The 19146-nt window shown below is 51.7% G+C and overlaps 1 protein-coding gene across 2 annotated transcripts in view; it reads left to right on the top strand.

The window, feature by feature from the left end:
* CASS4 (Cas scaffolding protein family member 4) overlaps window positions 1-17765 on the top strand; it is a 39929-nt gene extending 22164 nt beyond the window's left edge. For both annotated transcript variants that reach the window (XM_005880683.2, XM_005880684.2), the window contains 6 exons: window positions 4073-4495; window positions 8890-8979; window positions 10174-10254; window positions 11156-12463; window positions 13331-13408; window positions 16964-17765. In XM_005880683.2, the coding sequence (XP_005880745.2) occupies window positions 4073-4495; window positions 8890-8979; window positions 10174-10254; window positions 11156-12463; window positions 13331-13408; window positions 16964-17359 (2376 nt within the window). In that variant the 3' untranslated portion in view covers window positions 17360-17765. The remainder of the gene's footprint in view (window positions 1-4072; window positions 4496-8889; window positions 8980-10173; window positions 10255-11155; window positions 12464-13330; window positions 13409-16963) is intronic.
* Window positions 17766-19146: the final 1381 nt, after the last annotated feature.

The raw sequence follows: 19146 nt of genomic DNA, 5'->3' as shown, positions 1-19146 counted from the left end.
CCAACCCCCCTCCACGAGCCTTGCTCTGTGTGTGACGGGGGAGAGGCATAACCTCTCCATCGGCCCTGCCCCGAGTGTGACAGGGGTGGCGCCCCAACCCCCCTCCATGGGCCTTGCTCTGTGTGTGACAGGGTAGAGCCATAACCTCCCCATTGGCCCTGCCCTGAGTGTGACAGGGTGCAGCGCCCCAACCCCCTGATCTGCCCTGCTCTGTGTGTGACAGGGGGCGGTGCCCCAACTCCCCTATCGGCCCTACTCTGTGAGTGACAGGGGGGAGCTCCTCAACCCCCTGATCGGCCCTGCTCTGTGTGTGACAGGGGGCGGTGCCCCAACTCCCCTATCGGCCCTACTCTGTGAGTGACAGGGGGGAGCTCCTCAACCCCCTGATCGGCCCTGCTCTGTGTGTGACAGGGGGCGGTGCCCCAACTCCCCTATCGGCCCTACTCTGTGAGTGACTGGGGGAGCTCCCCAACCCCCTGATCGACCCTGCTCTGTGTGTGACAGGGTACTGAGCCCCAACCCCGCTGATGGGCCCTGCTCTGTGAGTGACAGGGGGCAGCGCCCCAACCCCCTGATTGGCCCTGCTCTGTGAGTGACGGGGCAGCGCCCCCACCCCCTGATCGGCCCTGCTCTGTGCGTGACAGGGGGTGGCGCCGCAACCTCCCCATCGACCCTGCCTTGAGTGTGACAGGGGGCGGTGCCCCAACCCCCCAATCGGCCCTACCCTGAGCGTGACTGAGGGTGGCATCGCAACCTCCCGATCCTCCCTGCTCCTTGCATGACGGGGTGGCGCCCCAACTCCCCAATCGGCCCTGCTCTGAGCCTGACCAGGGGCTGCACCTAGGGATTGGGCGTGCCCTCTGCCACCCAGGAGCAGGCCTAAGCCAGCAGGTCGTTATCTCCCGAGGGGTCCCAGACTGCGAGAGGGCACAGGCCGGGCTGGGGGACCCACCTCCCCCCCGAGTGCACAAATTTTTGTGCACCGGGCCTCTAGTTATAGATATAAAAGCCTAAGGGACTGTTACAACAGAACGACCGGAATGACTGGAACAACCGGTCACTATGATGCGCACTGACCACCAGGGGACAGACGCTCAATGCAGGAGCTGCCCCCAGCCCACAGGCCCCAATTGCCAGTGGGGGCTGCTGGCCAACCTCCCGGTCCCTCCCCCCAGACGGCAGGTCCTGATCGCCCGGTCGGGGCCGGGCCCGTGTTGGGACAGGGAACCGGAAGTAGGTGGCAGCAGATGCGGGAGACGAGGGAAGGAGGAGGGGCGGAGGCAGGGAGGCGGGGAACCTGATTGGCCCTGATTGCTGGCCAAGCCTAGGGACCTACCCCTGCACGAATTTCATGCACTGGGCCTCTAGTATATGTCATAAAATATCATCCTGGCTGGTGTCTGGAGCATGGATTATCAGGGGAAGGATGCAGTAATGTATGTGAGGAGAGCAGAGTCCAAGTCACCATAGACAAGTCATTTGATCCTCAGTTTTCTCATCTGTAAAATGGAGCTAAGAAAACCTACCTCTAAGGCTTCTGAGGATTAATGGGTATAATGACTTCCATGTACCCAACACAAAACAGGTCCCCACTCAATCGAATCCACTGTTATCTCCTCTTTCTAGGTAACACCCCAGGACTTCTTACACGTGTTTAATTCTTTGCTTTGTAACATAAAGTTTGATGGTCTTTGTTATTAAAACTCTGAGACATTCATTGATTGCATTAGGTGTCCAGAGGCAGTCCCTGCCAGTTGTAAGAAAAGACCATACCAGAAGGAATCACGTTACTGCAGCATATTCAGGGCTTTCCTTCGCTGGGATTTTACATTCTCAAGGCGTGGGCTGCTCTTAAGACAGCAGGCCGAAGGTGCAAAGTCTACCGTGTCTCCAGAATAAGACTGTTGCTGCCTGTCTTAGCTGTGGGTGCCCACAGGGTGGGTGACCGCACAAGCCCATTGTTCTCTGGAAAAGCACCCCTGCCTTTCACAACAGGCAAACCTGCCAGCGAAGCCGATGCCAGGCCGCACGCTTCCGAGCACCTGCGCCTCGCAGCCGAGGCTCTGCCTGAAGGCACACAGACGCCTGCGAGTACGTCTCAGAGTGTGGGCTGTGCTATGTACTCGTGGGAGTTAGGAAACTGTGCTTTTGTGTTCCCTTTCTACCCAATGTGGGCAATGTATAATTTTCCAAAAGGTAAAATTGTAACTCTTGTGCAAATAGAAAATGAACTCATGTCAAAGATTTTGTTTAACTGATTAACGAGGGAACCAGACAAGTGTGAAAACCGGGTCAAAGAGCATCGAGGGTCTCGGTGTCTGTAGGCAGTTAATAAAGGAACTTTAGGATAGAGTTGCAGGGCTACGTACAAATTTGGTTAAAGTCTGACAAGGTAATAAACCATAATCTTCCAGGATATCTTCTCCTACCGAACACAAAGTATTTGCCTATTTCACTGGAAAAAATTGTAAAGTAGCATGTAACTTCACTTGTCTTGAACTCTAACCCATACTCTTTTGTTTTTAATATATTTTATTGATTTTTCACAGAGAGGAAGGGAGAGGGATAGAGAGTTAGAAACATTGATGAGAGAGAAACATGGATCAGCTGCCTCTTGCACACCCCCCACTGGAGATGTGCCTGCAACCAAGGTACATGCCCTTGACCGGAATCGAACCTGGGACCCTTCAGTCCACAGACCGACGCTCTATCCACTGAGCCAAACTGGTTAGGGCTAACCCATACTCTTGATACGATTCGAAAGCCCGGTTCCCTCTAAATGCTTCGTCTCTGCTGGAGTCTCCAAGCGGAGCCCCACGCTCCCTTGAAACCTGCTCACAGCACATTCGAGGGACAGGAGCTGAGTGTGGGGACTAGCCAGGCTGAGGCCCATCTTCTGGACATTGTAGTGGCCGTTGTCACTGAAGGCCACCTGGAGGGAGGGCCCAGTGTCACGGACAGCGTCCTGCTTCCCTTCTCTCCACAGAAATAAGAGCTGTCATCTGGTGCCACGTGTCACTTTCCCTCCAAAGACCTGACTTTGGGGCATCACATGACTCACCCTTATCCACCCATCAACGCACCAGGTAGCCATCGAGCACCTACTGTGCGCTGGGACCTATATATCCTAATTCTCCTATTATAAACATGCATTGATAAATAAGGAATGATTATATTAACCCCACAGAAACAAACTACCTTCATTTAATTACAGCACAAAGTTCTAAGGAGAAGGGAGCTTAGCCATCGCTGCTGTGGCAACAAGGTGATTTTTTTTATTTTGTTAGGAGTGTGTAGCTATGGAAAGATCCGGTCTCTGAGAATTAGGGAAACAGACTGGATTGCATCCTGGCTGTGTCACCAAGGACAAGTCACTAACCCGCTGAGTCCTAGTTTCATCATTCGTTCATTAATGAACTTTTTTTAGCATCTCCCTGTGCACCGGTCCAGGCTTGCCTCTGGGGACAAGAGCAGCAAATAAGCGAGATATGGGCCCAGCAGACATGGGACTTCCAGTCCAATTCAGGAGAAAAATGACAAAGAACCAGACAAAGAACGATGTAATAATTATGACAGTAACAGGCAAGCTTTACTGAGCACTTCCTAAGTACTTGCACTTCAATGAGCTTTATACACATCAACCCATTTAATTCTCACAAGAACACCACAGGGTAAGATAGTTACTGTTATTCCCATTCTGCAGACAAGGAACCTGAGGCCCAAAGAGAGTAGCCAATTTGCTCAAGGACACACAGCCGGAAGTCACTCAGCTATGTAAGTGCCAGGGTCATAGTCACCACAAATGAAGCCAGGGCCATGAGGGCATATTAGGGAGACTGGACCTGGTCTCAGGGTGCAGGTCAGACTTCCCTGCGGATGTGACATGTCACCTGAGACCCCAAGGATGAGTAGGAACGAATCAGGCAAAGAGCAGGGACCGGAGCCACTGGGGACGAGGAAAGGAGATAAAATAGCAATTGTGAAGGGCTCCAGCGTGCCTGACTGAGCGGTATTGGTGCAAGGGGGGATGGCAGCGGTAACAACAATGAATTTTTCCTCCCTTCTCACCCAGGCACTCTTGGCCAGGGCACTTTATAACAACGACCCGGACTGCTCTGATGAGCTGGCTTTCTGCAAAGGAGACATCCTGACCATTCTGGAACAACACGTGCCGGAAAGCAAGGGCTGGTGGAGGTGTTTGCTCCACGGGAGGCAGGGCCTGGCCCCTGCCAACCGCCTCCAAATCCTCTCGGGGGCCCCCGCAGACAGTCCCTGTCCCCCTTTCCTGAGACCCCTGGAGGAAGCTCTCGCCAGCTCCAAGGAGGCCTACCAGGTGCCCACCCTGCTGAGCCCCCCACCTCCAGGCCCTGTGTACGAGCCGATGAAGAGCTGGGTGACGGGGCCCCCGCCACACACAGTCCAAGTCTACGAACTCCCTGACCCACCTGCCAGCGCCAGAATCGTCTGTGAAAAGATGCCAAGCTTTTCGAAACAGGTGAGCATATTTCCAAATGAAAGAGGTAGGGCATAGATGGATCCGGAGACAAATGGGAGGGGAGGGGGGGTTAGAGAGCAACCAAAGGGCTTGTATTCATGCATATCAGCATAACCAATGGACACAGACACTGGGGCGGTGGGGGCTTGCCCGGGCTGGGAAGGGATAGGGGAAGGGGTCAATTGGGGGGAAAAGAGACATATGTAAAACTTTAGACAATAAAAAAAATGGAAGGAAGGAAGGAAGGAAGGAAGGAAGGAAGGAAGGAAGGAAGGAAGGAAGAGGTAGGGCTAGTGATGTGTGACACCCAGGGGCGGGACCACCCTTCAATCACTGGTGCCCATCAAAGCAAATGGGCCAATGGGACCCAGACCGTTGGTGTGATGAGGTGAACTTGGGTTTAGCCCCCACTTAGTGGCCTTCCCACCCTTCGATGCCCCAGCTCTCCAGGCACCCACACTCGGTGGGAAACTGAACGTTTAGTCCAGCTGTGCCACAAAGTGCTGTGGGCATGCGTGGTGGCCATTTTCACCCGAGGTGGGAACGGTAGGACAGCCAGTGATAAATGGAGGAGTTGGATTTCCATGGGTTCGAAGGCAGGAAATTACTCATCAGCTTTAAAATATATATTCCCTTCAACCCAGAAATTTTACTTCCAGAATTGCTACAGAAATCCACAAGAAGGCAGATATATCTGGATGGGGAGGCCATGCCACTGTAGCATTATTAGTCATAAGGAAAAATCAAAGCTGCCTAAATGTTTGTTAATAGGAGATGGTTCATAAATGTGGGCATACTCCTGCAACAAACTAGCATGCAGTTGTGAACAAAAGAGGAAGTAGTTTGTCCTGGCCAGTGTTCAGTGGTTAGAGCACCAGCCTACGGACCAAAGGGTCACAGGTTCAATTCCCAGTCAAGGGCCCGCGCCTGGGTTGCAGGGTTGCTCCCCGGCCCTGGTCGGGGGGTGCGGGAAGCAACCGATCAATGTCTCTCTCTTTCTCTTTTCTCTTCTCCCTCTCTCTCTCTTTCTCTTTCCCCCTCTCTCCCTCCTACTCTCTCTAAAAATCAATGGAAAAAATATCTTTGGTGAGGATTAACAACAACAACAAAAAAGATGAAGTAGTTCTCCAAGGTGTTTATATAGGGGAATGAAGAGCCATTCAAATAAAAACCAAGCAAACAAAAACTAAAAATTAAATTCTGTGTGTGTGTGGTGTGTGGTGTGTGTGTGTGTGTGTGTGTGTGTGTGTGTGTGTGTGTGGTGTATGAGTGTGGTGTGTGGTGTGTGTGTGTGTGTGGTGCGTGGTGTGTGGTGTGTGTGGGGGGGGTGTGTGTGTGTGTGGTGTGTATGTGGGGTGTGTGTGTGTGTGTGGTGTGTGCTCACACATTGGAAAAAATGCACGCCACCAGTGGTTACCCTTAGGAAGTGGGATTGGCCGAGGAGAAAGTGAAAGAGAGCCTTAAGCAGGGCCCTTTATTTTATTCACTCCTATGTCCCCAGCCCAGGACCGTGGCCGGCCTGGGGTGGGCACCTGTAAATATTTCACGAACTGAGAGATTAGGAAGTTGATGTGTGTTATAGCACAGAGTGTTCATTACACCTGAAATTCTTTTTAAATGGGAGTTTTTTTTAAAGACAAAAAGAAGCACCCAGTCAATGCAGAGTGGAAAAAAAATTAAAGAAGGGAAGGAATGAAAACAAAAAAGGAGAAAGATAATAATGCTTTTTTTCCCGAGCCCACGCCTTCATGAGGTGCTGAGAACACAGAACAGATTTGCAAGGTCTGCAGCCACGGCGGCATTCCCTGCCACCGTGCCTTTGCTTTCAGCTCCAGCGACAGTCCGCCTGGCACAGCTCTGGGCAGAGGGCCTGACAAGGCCGGTGTCAGGGAACGTCCACTCCCCGTGGATGTGCTGGGGGCCCAGGAATGTCATGCTTGCGAGACAGGCCTCCGCACACCAGCTCCCAGCACCATCTGCAAACAGGGAGGTGCTGACTCCTTAAAAGGCTTTGAATACTTCAGATGTTCTGACTCCCTGGGCTGCCAGGCAGAGAAGCAGACAGCTGTCCCACAGAACAGCTGCCCCTTGGGCACCGGCTGCAAACCCCCAGGAAGCTGGCTGGGCCCTGCAGCAGCCTCTGGGGTGGACCCAGGTCCCCCCTCGGGAACAGCTGGGGAACTCGGCCTGGACAAGGCCTGGCACGCCCACCTGCCTCAGGAAAAGCACGGGGCCTGTGCTGAAGTTAATTTTTCTTTTCAAAGAGACAAAAGAAAGGGAAAAAACGAAAGCCATTTCCCCTTCCCAAAAGGAAAACAGCGGGGATGCCCACAGGTCACCAGGTGTCCCTAACACCCAACACGCTGTCCCGTGAACGTTGCTGAATGGTTGGAGCGACCTGACACAACACAAGGCTTCCTAACCGTGGACTTGCACTTCTAGCCTGACACCTGGTGGAACGGGGAGGGTGGGTGTGCTGTCTCAACAGGAAAGGGCCAGGGCACGCGCTCTGAGCTTTGTCCTTGAGCGCAGAGTGTCCGCGGTGAGAGCCCCGGCCCGTGTGGGCTGCAGAATCAGACAGAAACCACAGCTGCCGACGGGGAATTCAGAAACCAGGGGCTCCTCGCCAGGCCTCTTGAGGTGGACCCTGTAAACCCCCGGGGGACTTTTCTACCTTTCATTCCCGCTGAGGTTCCCTCCGCGGCTGCCTGTCCACCACCACCGCCCTCTTGTTATTGCCTCTGTGCTGGGGGGTCTTGGAGAGCCCGTGTGGGGCTCGGGATCAGGAGTCCTGGTTGACCTGCCCACCTGGGCCATCACAGACGTCACAACGCCCCTCTCCGCTTCTCTCGCTCCCTCTGTGTCACGGGAGCTGCAGACCGATCACTTCTAGGATCACCTCCAGTTGCACTGTTTGGTGATTCTAAGTAATTTTGCTGCTGCTTCTACACAAGAAGGAAGGAACAGAAGCCAGGGACAGATAACCAGTTAGGAGTCCCCCCACCCACAGAGCAGCCAATATCTCCCGCTTGTGTAATCCGGTGGTTAGCCCTGCATCGGAGGCTGCCCAGGAACACGCCCTGAGCAGAAGTGGTCATTGCTAGAACAAGGCCAGGGGACCCATCTCACAGACTCCCCTACATCTGGTCAGCTGTCTCCAGATTCAGGCTGGCCAACAATGAGCCAGATGGCAGAGATGCCACTTTTCTCCCGTCGGCACAGCAGAGGAACTGCGTGTCAGCATCAGGCGTCTCGATGGCTGGAAGGGGCCTCTGTGGACCTTTACGTTAGAACAGCCCTTCATTTTACAAAGGAGGAAACTGATTCCTAGGGAGGGAAGAGGGCCATCCAGGGCCACACGGCCGGTGGACACTGAGATTAAAGCGTCCCTGTTGGTCTGCATGTCTGTCTGCGTTCCTGCTGCCAACACCCAGGACGCGACCCCCGCACACCCTCGGCCTGCATTTACCTGACTCTGCGGCAACACTGTCTACTCTTTGCATTCATTTTTTAAAATTGAAGTTTAACCTACAAATCCTAAAGGTACAGCTCAGTTACCAGGATTCAGATCAAGAAACAGAACAAAACTAAAAGCAAAACAAAAAAGTAAGAGAACAGAGCCCCTCTCGCCTTCTCCTGGCCACTTCCCCCTGGGAAACCACTGCCTTGAGCTTTGTTTTGCTTTTTATTCCAACTTCCTTAATACCGTGCACTGGCCTGACTTGTTAGAGTCACCAAATAAAGAACGTATCTGATTTTGGTTTAAGTTCAGAGAAGGGAATCAAGTGAGAAGGGTCAGCTCTCCTGATGAAATCGCTCTCCGACCCACTAGTTCAGTGATGGCGAACCTATGACACACGTGTCAGAGGTGACACGCAAACTCATTTTTTTGGTTGATTTTTCTTTGTTAAATGGCATTTAAATATATAAAATAGATATAAAAATATAAGTCTTTGTTTTACTATGGTTGCAAATATCAAAAAATTTCTATATGTGACACGGCACCAGAGTTAAGTTAGGGTTTTTCAAAATGCTGACACGCCGAGCTCAAAAGGTTCGCCATCACTGCCCTAGTTCCTGGAGCTCCCTCCTAAGCCTTTCGAGACCATGCTTCTCAGCTATGCTCCTTAATGACGCCATCTGAACCCAGTTTCCCAAGAAACACTGGGCATTGCTAAGCTGGCTCCTCCCATCGAAAGCACGCAGGGAAGTCCTTTGCTGCTGCAGGTGATTCTGCAGCTCCTGCGACTGTAAACGGCATAAACCCAAGGGGGCTGGGGTCACAGGTAGCAGCAGTCAGAACCGCCCTGGACAGCTCGGGGGTGGGAGGGAGCGTGGTGTGTTGGAGTACTCGGGGTGACCTTGCCTTTCCCTCGGCTCTTTTTCTCCCCAAGGCCATCGTCCCGATTCCCAGACCGGCCCAGGCCTCGTTGCTCACTCTATATGATGTGCCCGCCCAGAGCCGCGGCCCCTCTGCCTTGAAGGTGAGCCTTGACCCTGGCCCTGCTCCCCCAGGGGCCTCTCAGGGTCACAGGGATGACCTCCGGAGTGTCTGCCTGCTCCTGGCCCCACTCAGAATCCAGCTTCCGCCAGGGAGCCAGACCTGCTCAGAATGTTATGACTGAGAGCTGAGCATCTTTAAAACTTCCACTTCTCATTTGTAATAGACACTTATATCAATGCACACACGCTTACATGTGCATAGACATAGACGCATTTTAGGAATAATATTTTGAAAGGTATACAGGGTGGAGCAAAAGTAGGTTTACAGTTGTGAATACACAAAAGAGTTTGTCCTCGTATTATTATTTATTACTTTATTATTTTCCCTATGAAAAACTGTATGCCAACTTTATTTTAAAAATATGTTTTTATTGATTTCTGAGAGAGGAAGAGAGAAGGAGAGAGAAAAACATGAATGATGAGAAAAATACATCCACTGGCTGCCTCCTGCACACCCCACACTGGGGATTGAGCCCACATCCCGGGCATGTGCCCTGACCAGGAATCGAACTGTGACCTCCTAGTTCATAGGTCGATGCTCAACCACTGAGCTATACTGGCTGGGTTGTAAACCTACTTTTTTTAAAAAATATATTTTATTGATTTTTTACAGAGAGGAAGGGAGAGGGATAGAGAGTTAGAAACATCAATGAAAGAGAAACATCGATCAGCTGCCTCCTGCATACCTCCTACTGGGGATGTGCCCGCAACCAAGGTACATGCCCTTGACCGGAATCGAACCTGGGACCTTTCAGTCCGCAGGCCAACACTCTATCCACTGAGCCAAACCGGTCAGGGCTGTAAGCCTACTTTTGCCCCACTCTGTACATCAGAGTATTAACATCATCATTGGTTATATTAGCATTAATTACCTCTGGGGGATAAAATTTTAGATTTTTTTTTAACTTATTTGTAACTGGTACGTCAAATTTGTAAGGCATGCCTCCTGTAATCAGAGGACAAGTCCACTCACGTCTCAGCCCATCCGAGCTCCTGGGGCTGCAGCGCGTAGCCCGCTGCAGCACGTAAACCCAGCACAGAGCTCCATGGCCCAGGCCCCACATCCTCAGCGGTTTGTGTTTGCGTTTGGAAGAAGCACGGGCGTGGGAGAGCTGTGATGGCTTAGGCTTCAGGAAGGAAAAACCCACGTGGTCCTGCTTTGTGGTCTTTCCCAGGAGCCGGGGAAGCAGCAGTTATATGACATCCCCGCCAGCCCCCGGAAGGCAGAACGCGGTCCCCCGGCCGGCCAACCCAGCGTAAGTATGACCGCTGCTGAGATCCGGTGCAGCAGACCTGCAGGCCTCCGGGCCATGAGTTAGCTCGGTCAAGGCGTGCCATGCCAGCTCCTCGGGGCAGACCTCATTTCTCGGAGCCCCTCGCTGCCGTGGTTGGGGAGCAGGGCGGCCGTTGGGGGGGGGATAAGTCCCCTCACCTCTGCAGCCTCCGTGTCCATTGCAGACTCCTGGCGAGCATGGAGACCCCTGGGAGGGTCCCAGCACGGTGCTGGGCAGAGTAGGAGCTCAGCCTGCCTTAGAGAAATGCTTCGTATTATCTTAGGCCGCAGAGCTGTGCTGTGTTTAAGTGGGTTTTGATTTGTATGTCGGGCAAACGCCTTAACCTGAGATCTGTGTCATCCCTGTTGATCCTGGATCCTGTCACATGTTTGCAATCGATACGTGGACGCCCAAGGTGATCAGGGAAGGCCTTACAGGAGGGCTGGCATCTCAGCAGTGTCGTGCAGGATGCATAGGAGTTTGTTAGATGGAAAAGAAAGGGTTGGGAGGCATTGAGAGCAGGGGGACAGTTTGGGCAAAAGTAAATATCTCAGTGTAAAGTGGCCATTCTGGGTCCGGGGAAAGGTGAGCAGCCTGGCAGCTGGACCTACAGGGAGGTGGGGCAGGTGAGGGGAGCGTGACGGCAGCGGGAAGAGAGGCTCTCAGGAGAGTGGAGCCAGGCTGTGAAGGGCCTGGAGAGACAATGGCGGGGGAGGGGTGGTAAGGGGGGAGCCGCTGCAGCAGCTTGAGCAGGGAGTGGCCAGCAGCACAGGGCCCGGAGCTCCGGGGCCTCGGCAGCATGCACATTGCACATGTATCGAGTGAGGTGCCCCACCTCTTTTCTTTGCTACTAACCTTGGTGACTTTACGTGGTTCTCCACAGCGACAGAGTGCTCCCGTGACAGCAACAGTTGCCCTAGGCAGAGCCTGCTACAAAACATTGCCAAACCCCCAGAAATCAGAGTGGATTTATGACACTCCAGTGTCTCCAGCAAAAGCGGATGTGAGAAATGTCTGTGTTACCGGCTTTGTGGAAGAATCGGGGTCCCACGCCCTCCCCAGATCCATGTCCAGTTTCCACAGTCCTCCGAACAGCAGAGCACGGTCCCTCGCCCCACACCTGCGTGGAAATGTGCCCGTGCAGAACCCCAGCCTTCCAGAAGTCCCCGCCTGCCCCCGTCCAGCGCCCGGGGACGCCTGTCCTTCCGACAGGGGTGTCAGCTACAAGATCCCTTTGAGCTTTCTGATTCCCCGAGTGGAGCAGCAGAACACCAAGCCCAACATCTATGACATCCCTATCCCTGTGCCCAGCGCCCCTCGGGCTGGAAAAGAGCCAGGGGACGCCGACAGGGCTTCAGGGGAGACCTCGGACCCTCACTGCGCATGCCTCTCCAGACAGGCCACATGGCCCGCCCCTGAGCCGGACAGACTGTCCGTGAACAGCTCTGACAGCAGGGCCAGCATCACGTCTTCCTGCTCCTCCATGTCCACCGACTCCTCGTGCAGCTCCTCCTCGGAGGAGTCGGCGAAGGAGCTCTCCTTGGACCTGGCCTTGGCCAAGGGCACGGCGACGGCTCTCCAGCAGAAGGTGGCCAGCTCGGTGGCCGGCCTGATGCTCTTTGTCAGCAGGAACTGGAGGCTCAGAGACTCTCTGGAGGCCAACATCGACGCCATCCGCAGGGCCGCCGACCTCATCGAAGAGTCCCTGAGAGAATTTCTGGATTTCGCCCGCGGAGTCTGCGGGGCCACCGGGAACCTCCCCAGCAGTAGCCTTCAGGCCAGAATTAGGGATCAGCTGCAGACGATCTCCAACTCCTACCACATCCTGCTGGAAACCAAGGAGAGCCTGGAGGGCTGCCACTGGTCCCTGGACGTCCTTGTGACAGACAAAGCCCAGAGCAGCCTGGATGACCTGGAGAGGTTTGTCATGGTGGCAAGGATGGTTCCGGAAGACATCAAGAGGTTCACCTCCATTGTCATTGCCAACGGGAGGCTCCTCTTCAAGCAGAATGGTGAGAAGGAAGAGACCCCACCGTGGGCCCCCAAGACAGAATTCAAGCTGGCGAAAGGCATCCAGCTTCCCCGGAGGGAAACGGAGTCCTACCAGCGGAGTGCGCCTCGTCCTCAGCAGAGGGAGAGCGGGCCCTGCCCCGAGCTGCTCGGGAAAAGCTGGGCCAGTGTCTATGAGAAGGTGAGTCCGGGTTCTGAGCAGGGCAGCCTGAAGGGCTCTCCACGTGGACCTGGCGTGGTCGCCGGAAAGTCAGGTGCTGAGCGTCTTCCAGGGATGGGATAGGCTTTGGGAGACAAATTCCTGAAAGTAAAATTCCAGATGAAACCTTAGAAAGAAGTCAGTTAAACATTTTAATGTTAAGGCAGAGAGGATGTCTTCTGGAAATTTGGGGATTTGGGTTTTACCTCTGACACTAAGATGAGAAAGGACTTTAAAAGCCTTTTGAAGTCCATTCTATGAGCAAATTTCTTAATTTCACCATCAAGGTTTTTTTGCATTTTTTTGAAAGTTATGAATCTAGTCATGGTCCGTGTGTTTCTTATGAATGGAAGAAGGGCGTGTAAACACTCTTCCAAACTGTGTGTGGTCTCAGCAGCCTCGAGACTCCACTTGCTCTTAGAAAAACTCCGCTGCCTGAGTTCAGATGCTATAGAAAGAACGTCTGGTTCAGGAGCTGCCAGTCCCTGCGGCTGAGTGGCCCGGGTAACCTGGCACTTTGGGGCTCAGTCTTGGTATCTTGGTTTTCTGCTAAAATGCCTTGTGGTGTAAGAGCCGCAGCACATTCTAGACAAGCTAGAAATGTGGATATTTTGCATTTCCCAAATAAATAAATATTTCTTAAAAGGGCCTGTGTGTCATTATGCTAGGCCATATCGTAGACACAATTCAGCCCATGGGCGACCAGAGCGTCCTTGTTGAAAAAGGCTTCAGTCAGTTCACAGAACAAAAGCATGAAGAGGAGTGCTCGATTTCTAAGTGGGCTGAAAGAGCTGGCCAGCCTTAAAACAACCATTCCAGGGGGTAATTCGGAGGGATTGTCTTTTTCAGAAGTTGCCTAACCTGGAAGAGAAAGTAAAACCCATCCTGGAACAAAGATTGGATGAAAACAAAGACTTAGAAACACAGGTAAGCGAGAATGACCACCCTCCTACACTTCCGATCAGCTGCTTTCTCCGGGAGACCTTTCCTGCTGTGAATCCTTCAACATTGTAGCCATGACACTGGCAGGAGACTTGGGTTTTGTGATGGTTTTTCCTTGTTACGGTGGAAGGGCCCCTGCAGGTGGAGCGCAGGATGGGGACTGTGATCTTCAACCACTCCTGAGAGGACGCAGGGCTCTGCCCCCGTCATGGGCGGGCGCCACAGGGCAGAGTCCAGGGCTCACGCTCCCTTTGACATTCTCTTTTTCGGCTTCTGGTTACAGCTGAAAGGCCGTTTTGGTTCTTTCTAGATTGGTTTTTATTTATTTTTCTTCAACACTTTTTGACATTTGATGTTCTTTCTTTATTTTTAATCAAAGGTGTTATCATTGTGCTTTTTGTTTTGTTTTATTTTGTTTGTTTTTATTTATTTTTTAATTGCTTAAAATATTACAAAGAGTATTACATATGTTTTCCTTTCCCCCCACCCTATTTTGTTTTGTTAATAACAAAATAAAAAATCACCCAAGGATATTTTTTCCATTGATTTTTAGAGAGAGTGGAAGGGTGGGAGGGAGGGGGAGAGAGAAAAAGAGAGACATTGATGTGAGAGACACATTGATTGCTTGCCTCCTGTACCTACCCCGACCTGGGCCAGGGATCAAACCTGCAACCCAGGCACGTGCCCTTGACTGGGAATCGAACCTGTGGCCCTTCAGTGCACAGGCCAACGCTCTAACCAGTGAGCAACACCGGCCAGGGCCCATTGTGCTTTTTTTTTTAATATATATTTTTTATTGATTTTTTACAAAGAGGAAGGGAGAGGGATAGAGAATTAGAAACATCGATGAGAGAGAAACATTGATCAGCTGCCTCCTGCACACCTCCTACTGGGGATGTGCCCACAACCAAGGCACATGCCCTTGACCAGAATCGAACCTGGGACTCTTCAGTCCACAGGCCGATGCTCTATCCGCTGAGCCAAACCAGTCAGGGCCCATTGTGCTTATTTTTATTGATGACCTTTTCTTGGTGGCAAATGACAGCAGTTTTCCTTTTAACAGTTTAAAAAGTTCCCTTTAAATTAATATAAGTGGATCCATTTAAAGACAAAGATTAAACAAATTGGTGTTAAGAGGAAGCCAGGAAGAGCTTAACTGGTGGAGGTTTTCTTTGAATTGCTGAAGCCTGGGACGCAGTGAGCCAGCCCGACCTCGCTGGCTGGGGCGTGGGCGGGGTGGGAGGAGGAGGGCAGCGGTGTCCAGCCATGTGGACACTGCTCAGAGGTAAACGAGGACCAGATCCCAGGCCTCCTGATCCACATTCCCGGAGCCTCCAACACCTCTCTTTGGGCCTGAAATCCTTGCTCTTTTCTTCAGCATGAAGTAAGCCTTAGACCAGGCCTCTCAGACTGGAGAGTGTATCACAGGCTCCTCCCCCCGCCCCCCCCCCACAACACACACACACAGTGTCTGACTCAGGAGGTCTGGGTGGGACCCAGAATTCTTTTCTAACAAGTTCCCAGCGAAGCTGATGCAGCAGGTCCAGGGGCCACACGGGAAACGACTGCTTTAGACGGACAGTGCCTCTCAGGGTGGGGGGCACCGCTGGCCATTGTGTGGGTGGACACTCAGCACCCCCAGCGCTGCCTCTGCCTGCCTGCAGAGCTCCCTGGTCGGTGTGACAGATAACCGGGAAATCCCCCAGTTCTAACGCCCCAGGATGAGAATCACGGCACATTCTTACTTACCTACAGTTAACACTGTCAAGCTAAGATGCTGGCATTCCAGCGTGGAGATTGTTGCTCCTCATTCCAGCCTCTGCTGCATCCTCCTCTGCTCCCTGCCCCCAGAGGCCTGCCTCAGCCAGCACCCCGATCTTTCCGTCCCTTTACCTGTCTATCTTGGTCCGTGTGTGCTGCTGTAACAAAGTCCTGTCGATGGAGTGGCTTATAAACAACAGACACGTATTTCTCGCCATTCTGAAGCTAGGAGTTTGAGATCAGGGCACCAGCGTGGTCAGGTTCTGGGACAGCTCCCTGCCAGGCTGCAGCCTGCCTTGGCGCTGTGCCCTCTGGATTCCTACAAGGGCCCTGATCCCACCCATGGGGCCCCACTGCATGGCTTCACCTAGTCCTAGTCACATCCCAAAGGCACGATCTCCTCGTCCCTTCATATTGGAGAGGGGAGTTTCAACATATGAATTTGGGGAGGACACAGTCAGACCATAGCACCGTGTGAGTGCTCCTGGGCTGTGCATTTTGAGGTCATAGGTGGAGGAGAGTTTCAGGATGCAGTTTAACAGGAAGAATGAGTTTCAGACTTCACTCACTCCAGATCTTTATTTTTCTCATTGAAAGACTCTAGGCAGCCTTTTGCTTCAGGGAGCCTCACTCTCGTCACTTATCACCTAGCAATGGGGCTTTCGAATGCTCCCTGGAGTGGTCGCCACTAAGTTAGATGCTGAAATCTTTCTACAGTGGGTAGGCTTTAGGGGGACACTGGTTCCATAGTCTAGAAAATAAAATGCATGGAAGTGAAACTATAGATAAAACCTTATTAGCAAGCAAGAGAAATGTTTTTTAAAATATATTTTTTATTGATTTCAGAGAGGAAGGGAGAGGGAGAGAGAGAGAAAGAGAAACATCAGTGATGACAGAGAATCATTGATTGGCTGCCTCCTGCACGCCCCACACTGGGGATCGAGCCTGCAATCTGTGTATGTGCTTTGCCTGGGAATTGAACCGTGACCTCCTGGTTCATAGCTTTTGCTCAACCACTGAGCCACACCAGCCGGGCACAAGAGAAATATTTTCATGTTAAGGCAGGCATGTCAGCATACTTAGATTTCTTCTGAAAAATTTTGAGGGTCAGGTCCTACCTCTGATACAGGAGTTAGAAAGGAGTTTTTAAATCCTTTAAAATCTGTTATTTGAGCCCTAACCGGTTTGGCTCAGTGGATAGAGCGTCGGCCTGTGGACTGAAGGGTCCTGGGTTCAATTCTGGTCAAGGGCATGTACCTTGGTTGCGGGCACATCCCCAGTAGGGGGTGTGGAGGAGGCAGCTGATCGATGTTTCTCTCTCATCGATGTTTCTAGCTCTCTATCCCTCTCCCTTCCTCTCTGTAAAAAATCAATAAAATATATATATATTTTTAAATCTGTTCTTTGAGGAAACATTTTAATCTCACCATCAAGTTTTCTTGCATTTTTTGAAAGTTGTAAATTTGGTCATTACCAATGTGTTTCTTCTAATGGTTTGTTGAGAGAATTGAATAAGATTTTATATATTTGTATAAAATATGTGAGATTATATATAATGCAATTCATGAGGTTGTATATATCATAATTTTTATGTAACAGTGCTTTGAAAACATAAATATTAATTAGTTAGGCAAATGTTGCGCTATGGGGTTTCCCAGACAAAACGACCTTTTCTTATCAAAAGTCTACCCAACCGAGCAAAAGCTGGACAAGGGGCCAAGCACAGCCTGTCGGTGGAATCCGTCTCTTATCGACTGCTCTCTCTCTTCCCTCCCCTAGGACCTCAGCTCCCCTGTGCAGCAGGACCCGGGGAAGAAGGCCCACCTCTCGGAACACTGCCGGCTCTATTTCGGGGCGCTCTTCAAGGCCATGGGCGTCCTCCACAGCAGCCTCCGCCACAGCCAGCCCCCGGAGATCCTCGTGGCGCAGAGCAAGCTGGTCATCACGATCGGGCAGAAGCTGGTGGACACGCTGTGCAGGGAGACGCAGGACAGGGACGCGCGCAACGAGATCCTCCGCGGCAGCAGCCACCTGTGCAGCCTGCTCAAGGACCTGGCGCTGGCCACCAAGCGCGCCGTGCTGCAGCGCCCCAGCCCCGCCGCGCTGGCGCACCTCCGGGCCGAGGCCGACAAGCTGGAGCAACACGCGAGGCAATTCAGGGGGTCGTTGGACTGAGCCTCCCTCCCTCCCTTCTGTGCGCTCTTGTCTTAAGGGGAGAGCCAGCCAGAGGTGGGGAGGGGTACACCGATGGGCAGAAGAGCCACGTGCCCGAAGCCTAGGCAACCCCAGGACATTGCCTTGTCCCACAGACAGTCAGGGGAGAGAGACGGGTGTTGAGTAAGGACCTTGCTAAGTGTTCATGACGTAAGGTCGGTGTATGAAGTGACATTGTAGAAACTGATTTTTGTACCGGTTAAATGTGTGCCTGTTTTAAATTCATTCAGTATTTATTTATTGGACACCTACTAGATGTGCAATTGCAGGTGCTGCTCATGTAGCAGTAAATGAATCAGAGACCTCGCCCTCAGGGAGCTTACAGTCTATGGGGAGACAGAGAGGGGAGACAGAGAACTCAGTGACAGAGAAAGACATATCCTGTATGTCAGGTGCTGGGGAGAAAAGAAAGGGGGGTGGGGGGAGAGACTTATTTCCAAATGAGTAATGGTCGCATCCGTTAGATAAGGTCATTGGTATTTCATTTTTGATGGAATTGATTCTGTGAGATTGGTACACATTATATATCTGTGTCTTACACCAAATATATATTTATATTTGCTATTTTGTCTTCACCGAGTTAAAGATGCATATTATACTTGCAACATAGCCTGTTCTGTTGGGTTCCCTGTTAATTTATTTTGTACACTGTGGAGTCTGTGTTGATAAATTCAGGATGCTCAATCAGCAAAGGTTTGTACCTCAACATTTACAGCATTACCATTTATAGTATCGTGTAGATATAATCATGAAACATCCTTTGCACCAAGGCTTTCCTTGGAAAAGTCTTTGATCCGTGTTACTCAGATGCTGGTACCAAAGCAAAGTCTCCAGTGCTTTTGTTATCCAGATGCATCTCCCTAGAGTGTGCAGAGGGATGGAGTCGAGGCCAAGTTCTGGTGCACAAGGCTAGCGCGGGAAAAGCAGAGCCGTCCCTCGTTGTGGTCCAGGCAGGAAGTGTGTGGGGACAGACAGGATACTCATCTCCAGGCACAGATATGAACGTGGCTTGGAGCTCGCTTGCATCAAACCACCTCCTCTTCTCCTAGCAGCTGGGTCTTTAGCTCATGTTGCTATGGTTACACCATCCCCACTTCATGTCAGGTGAAGGTCCATGTTTCTATACGCATCTCAGCCACAAAACAACATCTCCAGGCTGGTAGTCACCTGAAGTGGAACCAGGTTCAGTTCCTGCCTGCTGCTCTGTGTTCAGTAGATGCTTTCAAATTGTTGGCTGCAGGAAGCTGGTTATTTTTGCTGTTAGTCTTGGGGTTCCGGAAGAAGGAGCCAACTGGGAGAGGCTTGGTATACCAGAACGGGGAGATCCACCTTCTCTGAGCTGCTGTGACCTGTATCAGTTAGGATTCCTGCTGCAAGTGATCAAAACCCATATCCAATCCCTCTTAAGCAGTAAAGGAAATTTATTGACTGAAGTATCTTAAAATCACCCAAGTGCTGACTGGCTTCAAGACCGGCTGGTTTTAGCCCTGGCCAGTATGGCTCAGTTGGTCATCTTGTGCACCAAAAGGTTGCTGGTTCGATTCCTGGTCAGGGCACTTGCCCGGGTTGCAGGCTCGACCCCTGGAGTGCGTGCAGGAAGCAGCCGATCTCTCACATAGATGTTTCTCTTTCTCTCTCCCTCTCCCTTCATTTTTCTCTAAAAAAATATCAATGAAATGTTTTTAAATCAATACAAATATTTTTTTAAACCAAGACCGTCTTGTTTTGGATGAACAGTATCCACAAGG

The sequence above is a fragment of the Myotis brandtii genome, unplaced genomic scaffold, assembly GCF_000412655.1.
Source record: "Myotis brandtii unplaced genomic scaffold, ASM41265v1 scaffold647, whole genome shotgun sequence".
Classification (NCBI taxonomy): Eukaryota; Metazoa; Chordata; class Mammalia; order Chiroptera; family Vespertilionidae; genus Myotis; species Myotis brandtii.
The sequence above is the reverse complement of the archived record's forward strand: the minus strand, read 5'-3'. Positions and strand labels throughout refer to the sequence as shown.